The sequence below is a fragment of the Saccostrea echinata genome, unplaced genomic scaffold (assembly GCF_033153115.1).
Source record: "Saccostrea echinata isolate AGI-Se365-2 ecotype Australia unplaced genomic scaffold, CSIRO_AGI_Sech_v1 ptg000030l, whole genome shotgun sequence".
NCBI lineage: Eukaryota > Metazoa > Mollusca > Bivalvia > Ostreida > Ostreidae > Saccostrea > Saccostrea echinata.
The window spans coordinates 9176807-9191674 of NW_026889779.1; the positions used below are offsets into that span (position 1 = coordinate 9176807).

At 34.8% G+C, this 14868-nt stretch overlaps 1 protein-coding gene across 1 annotated transcript; it reads left to right on the forward strand.

Annotated features, from left to right (window-relative positions):
* The first annotated feature begins 151 nt into the window (after positions 1-151).
* On the forward strand, positions 152-10610 carry LOC133197232 (DDB1- and CUL4-associated factor 8-like). Its single transcript, XM_061333157.1, has 14 exons — positions 152-180; positions 1111-2271; positions 2680-2789; positions 3274-3414; positions 3599-3693; positions 3803-3910; positions 5347-5374; positions 6000-6041; positions 6165-6222; positions 6525-6632; positions 9022-9152; positions 9375-9494; positions 9635-9760; positions 10087-10610. The coding sequence occupies exons 2-14, from the start codon at positions 1176-1178 to the stop codon at positions 10186-10188; spliced, it is 2265 nt and encodes a 754-aa protein (XP_061189141.1). The 5' UTR covers positions 152-180; positions 1111-1175; the 3' UTR covers positions 10189-10610.
* Positions 10611-14868: the final 4258 nt, after the last annotated feature.

Genomic DNA, 14868 nt, shown 5'->3' on the forward strand with positions numbered 1-14868 from the left:
ATTTTTTCCTGATTTTTTTTTATGCAAGGTTAATTATTTGTTATTTAATGCATTGAATATAAAGGAATAATAAATATGAAAAAATATGAATCTCTTGTAAAATTTATTCTCATTAATATTTCAACCAATGAGATTACAGAGTTCTAGAGAAGCAGAGTGAAAACAAAAAAGATGAAAACGGTAAAAACAATTGACAGCTGATATTTTAGATATGTTTTGTTGTAATGACAGACTCTTTTAGCTTCTTTGACTCGTAGTATCAGCTTCCTTTGTTGTTGCTGTATCGCTTCGATTATATTTTGTAGATAAATAAGTGTTGATGCTGTTCTAAAATTGCGATTGTTTTTTTCTGGTCAGGTTTCATTGTTTACGCCATAAATTTGTTAATACGTCATAATATGGGCACTGAGTAGTAAATTTTGATGCCAATATTAGATAAGAGAAATATAGTGATAGGTTTTCTTTGCGAATTTTTTTATGCATAATATTTAATAAACTAGAACAAGGATTGCTAGAAATTACACGTACAGTACAGTGTAATTTACATTCTGTAATACGTTAGCAAACTGCGTATGTGTAGTGATTCTTCATTAACCCTCGTTGATCTCGGCCCTCGAATGAAATACTGTTCAGTAATATGATATGTATTTAGACCTTTTGAAACATTTTATACATCAGCTGTAAAAAAAAAAAAGTTTTACCCTGTTTAAAGTTGTAAGTCATGCAGAGTTGACTAACATGGTTAGGACATTCTAGTTCCAAATTTTTATCTAGAAGAGTGTCTTTGCTGCATATTTGATAAGCATGACATGGAGGATGATTAAGGATGCAACATTAAATGGAAGGAAAATCCTGGCAAGAAAGATTGAAAGGAGAGGTTGAAGTTTTGGAAAAAGGAAGAAATGATAAATTGCGATCAGTACCTCCCACAGTTATACTTCTTCAATTCATCTCAAAATTTGTTAATTGCATTATTCCTCTCCCTCTTTGCAATGTCAAACTCACCTCTACCTTGAACTTTACTGACAATTTCATTTTTCCCTTTTCAAACTATTTCCTTGAAGATTTTAATCCTGTAAAACATTTGAAATATATTTATTGAATTTGTAGAGTTGACAGTGACTGCAATAATAATCTGAGACAGACAGATTCTGGGGGCCCAGTTGTTCTGAGAGATGGCTGAAGCAATGGAAAGTGTAGAAGACTGTGAAGGAGAGAAAATTCCAGAGGCTTCACATTCCAACAACAAGGCAGTCAAGGAAGGTCTTATATCCAACCACAAGATTTCTCAAAATGAATCAGGCTTTGATACAAGCCTCTGTGACGGCTCACTTCATGCAGAAAGCTTCAGATCAGATCTCACAGCCAATAACTCGAGTGAATTAAATCTCAGCATACCCAAGTTTGATGATAGCGGCATTGACTTTGAGAAGTCTCCCATGTCAAACAGTGCCAAGGATAGTGGTCTTGGGCCGGAACGCTCACCAAGTTTGAAAGACTGTTCGATGTCTGAACTAGATCTCAGCGAGCCAGTCTCAGAGTGTGTGACAGACAGTGGATGTGTATCAAGGACTAATTCAGAGTGTAACTCAAAAGTGAAAACTGAAAAGAGAAAAACGGAAAAACAAAATAACAATAAAATTGATCATGAAGAGGCCAAGTCTGTTAAAAACAGTTCTGCCACTACATCTGAGAATAATATAAGTGAACGTCCTATTGACGGAGCAGTAGGAAGTGATAGTGCAAATGAACCAGAATCATCAAAGATAAACAATATTGATATGGAAACCAAAGATTCTGATGATGACTCGGACATTGGCGCATTTAGAAAGCGCCCAACAAAAAAACGCAAATACCGATTTCAACGTATCACCTCAGACAGTGAAGATGATGAAATTATCCAGCATGAGGGTGAGAATACTACTGAAGGTCAAGGTGAAATGGCTGACATTGAAACAGAAAGTGACCTTGATTCTGATGACTTTTCAGATGATGAAATAGAGGATAATGAGGGATCTGTGAAATCAAAATCAGATGACCAGAAATCTGATTCTGAGGAAGAAAAAGAAGAAGACAAGGAAAAGCCAAAACAATCATGGTTTGCATTGAAAGACCTCAGCAAGCGAGAGATGGGGTACTCCAACAAAACTCCACCCTCAATATTCCGGGAAAAAGTGCAAGGTAGCTTACAAATGGTGCAGAGATTCAAACTTCAATACAAGATGGAATACCATGATGGATGTGTCAATGCTCTCAGCTTCAACAGAATAGGTAATCTCTTTCACTCATTCTACAGGGCTATTTTATTTCAGACATTGAATTTCTCATCATTGCAGTAATACTCACATTTGGCAAATAATGCTTGATGTGTAAATTCAAAAGTCATTGCATTTTTTTTTTGGTAGTTTAGAAGTCAGACAAATATTTGTCACAAGTACTTGGATATGTACAGATGTACAAAAAATTACAGGCATATGATGTGTAAAATAACAATTCAGCCTATTCATTCAATCTATGTAAATATTTTAAGTAGTAACAAAATGGTGGATCCAGAAGTTATTTTTAGTCACTTTTACATGTAGGAGTTAATGATGAGGCATTTCCTGTTTTGTTAAGTTGTGAAATATGAATAAAGACAGAGAAATTACATAACAAATCATGATTTAATTTTCATTGTAGGTACTTTGCTGGCTAGTGGTTCTGATGATCTGAATGTGATTTTATGGAATTGGATAAAAAAGAGACCTTCACTTGTGTATGACAGTGGTCATAGAGGCAATGTGTTTCAGGTAGCCTTTCTTAAGAGCTTACAGTTTAAATTGACCCTTTTAAATCAAAATCTGTATACAGTATTAAAGGTAAATTTTTATGGTTTGATTTTTTTTTGTAAATTGTCAATTTTTTTTTTTTTTTTACAAAGTAGGAATCACCCTTGAGCAATTTCTATCAGTCAGAACTGTTAAGAATTTGTTAATTAAAAGTGACATTTATTGATCTTTTAAGAAATCAGCTGGACACTTCAAACTTCTTTTTCCCAGTAAAAAAAGAAAAGGGATACACAGTGGAGAACTATAGAATTAACTTATTATACAGTATGAAGTATTTTTCAAGTAAAACAAAAAGTGCCCTAGATGCTTATTTTCATATGCACTTTTTTGTTGGAATACAAGGAGATGGGAGTTGTGCTATAGCAATAATTTTCTATCAGATTGTGTTTTTAATTTTCAAAACTGATAATCTTTGTGTAATTCTTGGTCGGGTTTTGCAATGTAGGCCAAGTTTATGCCATTTAGCGGTGATTGTCATGTAGTCAGCTGTGCGAGAGATGGTCAAGTAAGACTGGCTGAGTTATCACTGACAGGTGTATGTAAAGGGACCAAGAAGTTAGCACAGCATAAAGGTGCAGCTCACAAGGTAAAACTGCCCATTCATTTTCCTTAATAATTTGAATGGCACAGTATTAAAATTTTACTCATTCACTTCTAAGATACTATTTCTGTATAAAGGAAAGTAAAAGCGTAAATTAATGATTTGTCTTTTCATCCAGATAGCAGCAATTTGTAAATTAATTGTGTCACTGTGTACTCTTTTTTCCCAGCTGGCTTTGGAGTTAGACTCACCCCATGTGTTTCTAAGCTGTGGTGAAGATGCTATAGTATTTTCAGTTGATTTGCGTGATGATAAACCTAACAAGTAAGAATTGTAGTTTTTTGGGGGACATCTTTTTTCTTAATCAAAAACTTTCAAAAATATTTTATTAACCAGTCTTATCACAAGTTTTACACAGTGTTTGTTATTTTAGGTTGTGTCAGACAAAGTGGGAAAATCGTAGGGTCCCCCTGTATAGCATCCATTCAAATCCTGTCAACTCAAATGAATTTTGTGTTGGAGGCCGAGATAGATACATTAGGTACATGTACTTAGTGTGCATATAATATGCATATAATATATTATTATATGAAAGTGAACATAATGTATGTTAATGCATGCTGATAGTGAAGTCTTGTGTCTGACACTTTAACAAAACCATGGATTATCTCAGAAATGAATTACAGATGTTCTAGTAGCAAAGCAAATAAGCCTTAGAATATGTATTTTATTGTGTGGAAGTTTTTTTTTCAAAACCTATAAAAGTGTTGAATTACATGTACCATTTTTAGCTCACCTCAACGAAGTTGGGGGAGCTTATGTAATACCCTCGGCATCAGCGTCCCAGGTTAAAGTTTTTGGTGCAGTTTTCTTTTCAAGTACATCTGTGCCCTATATTAATCAGAGATGCATGGAGGATGCTTCTAGTATGTTTCATTGTACCAGTCAAGATTTCAGATGCTGCAATTTCAGCTGAAGAAAGACCAGGTTGATGTTTTTGGAGCAGGTTAAAGTTTTTGGAGCAGGTCTCATTTCCAAGTAACTATAAGCCCTATATTGACCAAACTTGCATTAATGATACATCTAAGGATGCACACTACTGGACTTGCTTCGGATGCTGGATCTGACCTACATTTTCTGGATGAGTGACCAGGTTAAAGTTTTTGGAGCAGGTCTCATTTCCAAGTAACTATAAGTCCTTTGTTGAACAAACTTGCATGGATGATACATCTAAGGATGCACACTACTTGACTTGCTTCGGATGCTGGATCTGACCTACATTTTCCGGATGAGTGACCAGGTTAAAGTTTTTGGAGCAGGTCTCATTTCCAAGTAACTGTAAGTCTTATGTTGACCAAACTTGCATGGATGATACATCTAAGGATGCACACTACTGGACTTGCTTCAGATGCTGGATCTGACCTACATTTTCCGGATGAGTGACCAGGGTAAAGTTTTTAGAGCAGGTGTTATTTCCAAGTAACCAAAAGTCCTATGTTGACCAAACTTGCATGGATGATACATCTAAGGATGCACACTACCAGGCTTGCATTGGATGCTGTATCTGACAGACATCTTTCAGATGAGTGACCAGGTTAAAGTAAACTATAATAACTATCTGAACCAAACTGAATGGTGCATCACAGGGTGAACACTCTCAAACTTGCTTCAGATGCTGGATATGACCTACATTTTCTGGATGAGTGACTAGTTCAAAGTTTTTAGGTAAGTCCATTTCCAAGTTACTGCAAGCTCTATTGGACCAAAATTGCATAAATGTTACATCTAGGGATGCACACTACTAGATTATTAGTTTGGGACTTTGCCTTACTTAAAGACAACATTTGTTGAGGTGAGCTCTGTAATCTCTGATTACCTGTGTTTAGTGTATTCCTAACAACAGATTAGACATAAAAATCAAATAAGCTTACAAACAACATACATATAATTTATGAAAATGTATTTTCCTGATTTTAGAATTTATGACAAAAGAAAAATTGCAGATGTGAGTATTTCTTATTTATTTAATGAAATGTGTCATTGACTGTATTAAAACAGTGTGCCATTAGATGAATCCTTGATTGTAACTATTTGTATGATTTTTAGCTCACCTATTCTGATTTTTGAATTGATCTTTCCTGATAAAAATCTGTGTATGGACAGTCTTGCAGAAACATGATTTATTTATCCATCTGGAATTTAGCATCCAATTAGCATCTGCGTGTAAACTTTCAACATTTTATTTTCTCTCCAAAATAAACTGATACAAATTCAGCATAATCTGGCACAAGCTGACTTTCGAAAAAGAGGACTCAAGCTTTTTATATAGGGCCTTGGTTGTAGCTCTAGGGAGATGATAAGCAATAAAGACACACTGTAACTATTAAATCAAACATCTCATGCTACAACTAAGGTTTGGTTGAAGTATCTGTTCAGTGTTGGGATGGCAAAATGATACACAGAATATTTGAAAATCTCCAAAAATAATGATAAAAAACAACAGATACCAAGAGAATTCATAACAAGCAGCCTTCCTTTTATAGTGTAGAAGCATATTTGTTGATTTTTCAATACAAGTGCAGAATGATTTAAATGAGCAGTGTTGTCAGCGTGCCATTTGTTTTTTTCAGACTGAAGATGGAATTGTCAAAAAGTTTTGTCCTCATCATTTGGTAAGACAGTATATTACATGGAGCTCACTTCTGTCCAGAAGCCATCTGAAAATATCTATATAACTGTTTATTATACATCCGATATGTGTTAGAAAATGAAATAATTGTATGTTGTTCTCTTAGATTGACAGCAAGTCCAAAGCTGACATTACATGTGCAGTGTATAATTACAATGGAACAGGTAGGTGATTAAAAAAAAAATAAAGAAGCACAGATTTTTTTTCTAAGTTACACATTCAGTCCTCACCGTCTCAAACTTAAGCAAAACTTCTGAGATTCCTAGGGTTTTAGGCAGGTTGAAGATGAATCTCATTGACATTAGGGCCGCTGATTCACTTTGATGCATCTGGTTATATTGTTTATTGAGAAGGAGAATGTTGAGTTTTATTGACAATTTTCTCTAGAATGAAAATAGAATATGCATTTCACTTATCTGTCGATGTGAACCTATTATTAGAATGTACCTTATATTCATCTTTCCAGAGGTACTGGGCTCATACAATGATGATGATATTTATTTGTTTGATAATACACATTCCGATGGGGCAGACTACATCCACAGATATGGCGGTCACAGAAATAGTGCCACTGGTAAGTAGGGATGTAGTTTTGATCCAAAATCAAATCAAGGAAGATATATATGTTCTTTGGATCAATATGTGCTATACTAACCCTATTGCAATTATATCTGCTTCAAAAGAGAATACCTGGTACAATCTACTATTCTCCATTATTTGAAGCAAGGAATGATGACTTAGTAGAACTACATGGATAATAATGTTGAATAATAATATAATAATAAAGCCTTTATTATACCCCACGCAACAAGTTGCGTGAGGTATAATGTTTTTGACCCGTCCGTCAGTCAGTCAGTCAGTGTGTCAGTCAGTCAGTCAGTCAGTCCGTCAGTCCTGTTTTTTTGTCAGCGCAACTCCTCATAAACCAATGCACAGAATTTGGTCAAACTTTGCAGATATTTAGGACACAATGTGTAGATGTGCATATTACCAGGAAATTCCGATTCCGTATTTTTCTGGGAATTTCAGCACTTTTCAACTTAGATTTTTGGCCATATCTTGAATATAGAGATGAACAGTTTGTCAGCGCAACTCCTCTTAAACCGCTGCACAGAATTTGGTCAAACTTTGCAGATATTTAGTACACAGTGTGTAGATGTGCATATTACCAGGAAATTCCGATTCCGTATTTTTCTGGGAATTTCGGCACTTTTCAACTTAGGTTTTTGGCCATATCTTGAATATAGAGGTGAACAGTTTGTCAGCACAACTCCTATTAAACCGCTGCATAGAATTTGGTCAGACTTTGCAGATATTTAGCACACAATGTATAGATGTGCATATTACCAGGAAATTCCGATTCCTTTATATTTTCTTGGAATTTTGGCACTTTTCAACTTAGATTTTTGGCCATATCTTCAATATAAAGATGAACAGTTTGTCAGCACAACTCCTCTTAAACCGCTGCACAGAATTTGGTCAATCTCTGCAGATATTTAGTACACAGTGTGTAGATGTGCAAATTACCAGGAAATTCTGATTCCATTATTTTTTCTGGGAATTTCGGCACTTTTCAACTTAGGTTTTTGGCCATATCTTGAATATAGAGATGAACAGTTTGTCAGCACAACTCCTCTTAAACCGCTGCACAGAATTTGGACAAACTTTGCAGATATTTAGTACACAGTGTGTAGATATGCATATTACCAGGAAATTCCGATTCCATTATTTTTGCCTTAAGAGTTTTGCCTTTTATTGAAGAAACTTTCCAGCTAGGTAATAAGAAACTCCACTGGAATCAGCTTTTTATAATGAAATTCTATGTGAAATATTTTATGACCTTAAAAGACCCCTATTGATTTTGAGATCAAAATATTAATGGTTTAACACAAACACACACTCACACACACACCATCTTCGATAGTTCTCCCCCCCCCCCCCCCCCCTTCAAATTGGTGTGCTTTGCCTTAAATAATTTCAGAAGTACAGTATATAAACAGATTCATATATGACTACATCATAATTTTGTTTCCATCAATTATTTAAATGTGTAAACTGTCATGTGTTGGACATGGACTTGCACTCATTAACAAATCGAAATCACTGAGGAATTTAAATAACAGTTTCTCAGCATAATTCCGGCACTGAATTTCCTGAAACTTTGTAGGTATTTCAGAATAATGTATAGATTTGTATATTACCAAGAAATTTTGATTCCATTATTTATCTAGAAACTTCAGCCCAGTTAAATTTGTAACATACAAAGATTTGAATGTCCTTATATGCAAGAAGTTTTGATGTGATGATTTTTTGCAAGTAATGCCCCTTTTTTGAATTATACTGTGTATTTAAAATGCACTGTGCCATTCATTACGTGTTGCATTGTCGAGTTTTGGGGAAGCGTGGGGTATGTGAGCTTGCTCACTTTTTCTTTCATTTATCCAGGATGACATAGTTTAGCAACAATGCTAGTTTTCAATATGGTCCTGCATTATAACATACATACAGACAGGTATTAGTAAAACACAGTTTAAAAGAAATAGAGTACATATAAGATAAATAATAAATGTGAAATATAAAATAAGTAAATACAAAACAAAATTAAAATGTATGATGGTATTCTCTAAGATAGTTTCTCTTAAAACATACAACACTTCTTGAATTTCTGGTGTTTTCACACAAGGTATTCCACGTATTGCTACCTGAAACACTGAAAGATCTCTTATAATACTCAGTCTTTGTCCTGGGTACATAAAATAAATTTGAGTTGGAATTTCTTGTTTGCCTCTGGCTAATTTCTGATACATATTTAAAAACATTTAAGTAATCTGGCATTAATCCATGTAATACTTTATACACTAAAATGACTTTTCTATTATTATTATTATTATTATTATAACTACATGGATAATAATGTTGAAGTTGTTGAATAAATGCCAGTCATTCCCCTGTGTTTGTTTCAGTTAAGGGAGTGAACTTTTATGGCCCCCACAGTGAGTTTGTTGTCAGTGGGAGTGACTGTGGCCATGTCTTCCTTTGGGACAGAGAGACAGAGAGTGTGGTACAATTCATGGAGGGAGATGATTGTGGAGTGGTATGTTATCATATCTAATAAACTTCAACTTCTAAACTGCATTTCATCCAAGCTACCTTATTTTACAATTGATTACTTTCCCAACGTCACAGGTCAGATTATTATTTAATAGTAAAAGTTAGTTCTGTAAGATATTTTTTACTTCAATAAGTATATACACCTGAATTTTGTTTGAAGTTTGCTCAAAGATAAGCAATAATTTTTTTTGATATTCTGCACAAGATTAATGTGTTGGAGCCCCATCCTTTTGCCCCGGTTATGGCCACCAGTGGTCTGGATCATGATGTGAAGATTTGGGCCCCCACCGCTGAGGAGCCAACCGTATTACCCAACCTCAAAAAGGTAGCTTTTAATACCAGGGCAAAACTAATGATATTATATATTTGCCCTGAATATTTGCTAATAGATTGAATGAAACTGTGTTCAGTTGAGGGAAATATTCTCTTTTTAATGCAATAAATGATGATGAATTATTCTGACAGACAACCAAGAAGAATAGGAAAGAGAGAGATGAGGAGAATTTAAGTGACCCTTCTGCACTGCATGACATGTTGGATGGTCCGATGATGTACTACATAATGAGACAGATCAGTCGAGCCAGGAGAAGGGTAATACAGAAATGACAGGCGAGCTAGTGGAATGAGATAGGGGCATTGAGCTTATATGAATGAAAATTGATGCGAGTTTGGTGTAAATATGCTGAGTTCACAAGTGCAATTTTACATTACTCATTACAGTAAATTGGCAGACTAGGAATATTCTCTATCAATCATATCCAAATAATGTTCAATGGGCCTAAGGTATTCTAAAAGATACCTTTGTAGACTAAGAGTATCTTATCTATTTAAACATAATGGTTTGTGGACCAGGATTATTTCCATACAGATAATATTCTGTAAATTATTTATATTTATATCTGGATAATATATTATAGAATGAACCAGATGCTGATGACTCCAGTTCTAACACTTCCGACTCGGATTCTGAAGATTCGGAATTTGGCCCAGTGGACAGGCTCCAGTGTGCACAGCAGTGAATCAGCCATGTGTGACCAAAATAAATCAGTGTTAAAGGACTGTGCCAGATTAATCAAAAAGCTTATGCAGGAATTCTGGGAAATGCATCATTTATAAGAGACTTCATTTTCATGCTTCAATGTAATCATGCTAGAGACTTCATTTGATTTTTACAGCATATTGCATGATCATGTATTTGTGGATAGTTATTTTGTTTACTGCAGATTATGTTTACTTTTTGCTTTTGTTTATTTATTCATCTATTTGTACAAACATCATTGGATTTGTTCCCTTTTTTCTGTTTAAATAATATATCCTACATCATGAAATGATTGAGTTAATACATATATTTAATAACTGGAGTGAACTTAAATGTTAATGAAATTATATTGATGGTGAAAACCAGAATGTTTGTGTTCTCAATAAAAATCTAATTTATTTGTTTGTTTGTTTTTTCTCATACACTGAAGTTCTGTGCACTCACTGTTGATTAAAAAAAAATGCCCATGGGCCTTGACAGTCACTTGAGTAGCATGGCTTTTTTGGGCTATCACCACTTAAGCCCCACCTGGAATTCCATCTTGTATGACCAAAATAATACTACAATTTAATGGAACTCTATGATAATAATATTCATGCAGCTTCTCTCTTAGAAATTGAGGAATAAAGAAGATGAGGTACACTTGATAATATACATTTATTGACTGGGTTCAAAGGCCCAAGAACCAAACCCAAGACCCAAACTGTTTGCCCGAGGCCTAATGGCCTCAGGCAAACAGTTTGGTTTGAGGCATCGACAAAATGCATTTTGCCCAAGAACACGGTAAATTGTGTGATGTAGCACTGAGGTTAAACTCAGTCAATTTTGTCACTGTCAAACACTAACGAATGTAAATGAGATTTAGCTGTTCCAGCCCATTGCATGACGTAAGTGGTCCAATATTTCATCAACAGGTCTAATATCTCACTCTGCGGTCAAACATCAATTTTTTATGACCGCTCAGTAAAACATTGGATTTGTTAGACTTTTTTAAGTAAAGATTTATATAGGAACAAATTTGTAAAGGTATAACAATAAATTTTAACCGATGACTAACAGCCCAATCTTGAGGCCGTGAATTTTTACAATTCTCATAAAGGCCAAGTGTTACCAGGGAAACATAATGTCATCAGATTGGCTGCTAGATGTCCAAGAGTAAAGAAAAAGATAACTTGTGTATTTTCTATACATTACCAAATAAGCCTTACCCCAGGACCTTAATGCTAAACCCATGGCACATATATTTTACAATATTGGATTTTGATAAAAGGGTTTGTACCGGGTATTTGTAGCGTTATCAAATTGTCCTCCAATAAATATCCAACTTTGCCCCACCTTAGGTAGTTATTGTATTTATTATGATCATGCATGGAAACAATTTGCCAGCAAAATGCCCACTAGTAGAAGAAAAAAAACTAAAGACGAAATGTATGTTCAATACATGTATTTTGATAGAGGGCTTAGTATTCATTATAAATTTATAATCTAGGAATCAAATTGCCTGCTAAATAAACATGAATAGAGAAAGGATTTTAAGATGTAATGTATTTCCAATACATGTAAATGACCATGCAATTGAGCCCTACCCTAGGGCCTGAAACATGGACCCAATGACCATGAATTTCACAATTACAGAGAAAGTACCCTGGTACTTGTTATAATCATGCAAACAATTTGTCTGCTAGTTGTCCTTGGGTAAAGATTTGATATGATACCCAGTATATGACAACCTGTCAAAGGATCAATTGGGCTATTCTGATCAAATGTCAGTGTTGTCATAAATTTTTAACATATTTTCATTTTCTTCTCCAGAAAACTTAGATATCATTGAGATGGTGACCATCTTAAATAGCCTTCTTTTAGAAAGGACATAAGGATGAAAGGAACTTGGAAAGGAGGACTGTACCTTTAACTTACATCTTCACAAATGGACACTTCGGTGAGATGAGCCAAATGTGGCCAAGGGGATAAAATATATGCTCATGACAATGATTTCACACAGGTATCTGCTGTTGCCTTGACCTCTGACCCAGAAACTTAGTTCAAGGTCACTGAACAACCTTAACCTATAGGCAATCCATGGGTGAAATAAATGAGCCAGATAGGACCAAGGGAAAAAAATAGGCTCCAGACAAGGACTACACACATAGATGTTTTTTTACTTTGATCTAGAAAATTGGTTCATCATTGTACACCCTCTACCCACAAGTACTCTACAAGTGAAGTACAAGTCAATGAGGCCAAGGGAAAGGAAAATAAGCTCACAATAAGAGAATTGCTGTGACCTTCTTCTCTGACCTAGAAACTTAGTTCAAGCTTGCTGCACACCCTACCCTACAGACATTCAATGGGTAAAGAATGAACCAGGTAAGGAGAAAAAATAAGCTTTCAGATCAAAGTCCAGGGAAAAAATCTTTGTAAAATGAGTGTTAGAACCCATTTTCTTTCTGTCTCCCCATCTAAAATCACATGTCCTGTATACATTTCTTCTCCCCTTGGCCCAATCTGGCTGGAACTTCACCCATAGAGTGCCTGTGGGTAGAGGGGATACAATGACCTTGAACCTATTTTTAGATCAGAGGTCAAGGTTAAAAAACATCTCAATGTGAAATCCTTATCCAAAGCATATCTTCTCTCCTTACCTGGTTATATTAAAAATTTCTGAAAACACTGACATTTGATCAGAATAGCTCAATCGAGCCTTTGGCAGGTTGTCATATACCGAGTATCATAACATAAAATCTTTACCCAAGGACAACTAGCAGACAAAGTGTTTGCATGATTATAACAAGTACTTTCTCTGAAATTGTGAAATTCATGGTCATTGGGTCCATGTTTCAGGTCTTAGGGTAGGGCTCAATTGTTCATATACATACATATACATTAAAAATACATCACATCTTTAAAATCCTTTCTCTATTCATGTTCATTTAGCAGGCAAACTGAATCCTAGATTATAAATTTATGATAAATACTAAACCCTCTATCAAAATACATGTATTGAAAATATTGGCAAAATTTTCCCATGCATGATCATAATAAATACAATAAGTACCTAGGGTAGCAAATTGGATAATATTTATTGGAGGGCAATTTGATAACACTATAAATACAAACCCCTTTACCAAAGTCGCAATATTGTAAAATATATGTGCCATGGGTTTAGCATTAAGGTCCCGGGGTAAGGCTTATTTGGTAATGTATAGAAAATACACAAGTTATCTTTTTCTTTACTCTTGGACATCTAGCAGCCAATCTGATGACATTATGTTTCCCTGGTAACACTTGGCCTTTATGAGAATTGTAAAAATTCACGGCCTCAAGATTGGGCTGTTAGTCATCGGTTAAAATTTATTGTTATACCTTTACAAATTTGTTCCTATATAAATCTTTACTTAAAAAAGTCTAACAAATCCAATGTTTTACTGAGCGGTCATAAAAAATTGATGTTTGACCGCAGAGTGAGATATTAGACTTGTTGATGAAAAATTGGACCGCTTACGTCATACAATGGGCGGGATTAGTAAATCTCATTTGCATTTGTTAGTGTTTGACAGTGACAAAATTGACCGAGTTTAACCTCAGTGCTACATCATGCAATTTACTGTGTTCTCAGGCAAAATGTGTTTTGTCAATGCTTCAAACCAAACTGTTTGCCTGAGGCCATTAGGCCTCAGGCAAACAGTTTGGTTCTTGGGTCCAACAAGTTTTGGTTTTATAAATTCATTATATCAGACTTCATTATAGCCTTAAAATTTCACAAGGAATTGATAAGTTTTCTAGGAATAAAGAAACACTACCCTATATCTGTATTTGCTATACATGTATCTTTTTCATACTACATATTTTACTGTAGTTAAAAATTGGACAAATATCCACTTTTCCATAGTGCAAGGTCCCCATTGTACAAGCTTCCCTCAAATTCCATTACAGCATGATACATTGTATCACAAGTTCTCCAAATGATGTCACACAAATGAACTTAAGCAATTTCCATAGAAAAGTTTATTTAGCTAACAATGCAAATAAAGTTGTTGATGTTTGAAGCATGAAATATTGTACATATTTTGAAACCAAAGTTTCAATTAGTTGTTTATCATTTATTCCTACAGTTAATATACATTGTCTGTTGTCCATACATACCCGTACCAAACATTCTAACAAATGCTCATGAGCAGCTCATGAGACTCACATGAGAATCAAGTAAGAATTGTATGCAAATTAGATAGAATTTGATTTTGCTCATGTGCAGATTGTTAGTCTCTGTTAGGGAGGGAAATGCTAACCAAAATGCACATGTGCAAAATTATGCTCACCTCAATGCTCATGAGCAAAAGTCTATTCAATTTGCTCACCTAAGAACAGCCTTATTTAAGATATAGCATTGGTAGTAATTTTTCTAAGTTCAGTTTTCTCACGTGAGCAAGAGGTGAGCAAGTGGTGAGGAAACTGGACATAGTCAAAATTCAGTATTACAAGTAGAACCAAAACCAAAGAATTACAAAGTCTCAATTCCTCATGTGAGGCTCACATGAGGAAATACAATACTCCGACATTCTATGTGGTCAAGCTTTCCCAAGCCTTTATTACAATTGACCATGTGTTAAGTGTTAACGCTTCCTGATGATAGCATCACAAATGATTGGGGACCAAGCAGGAA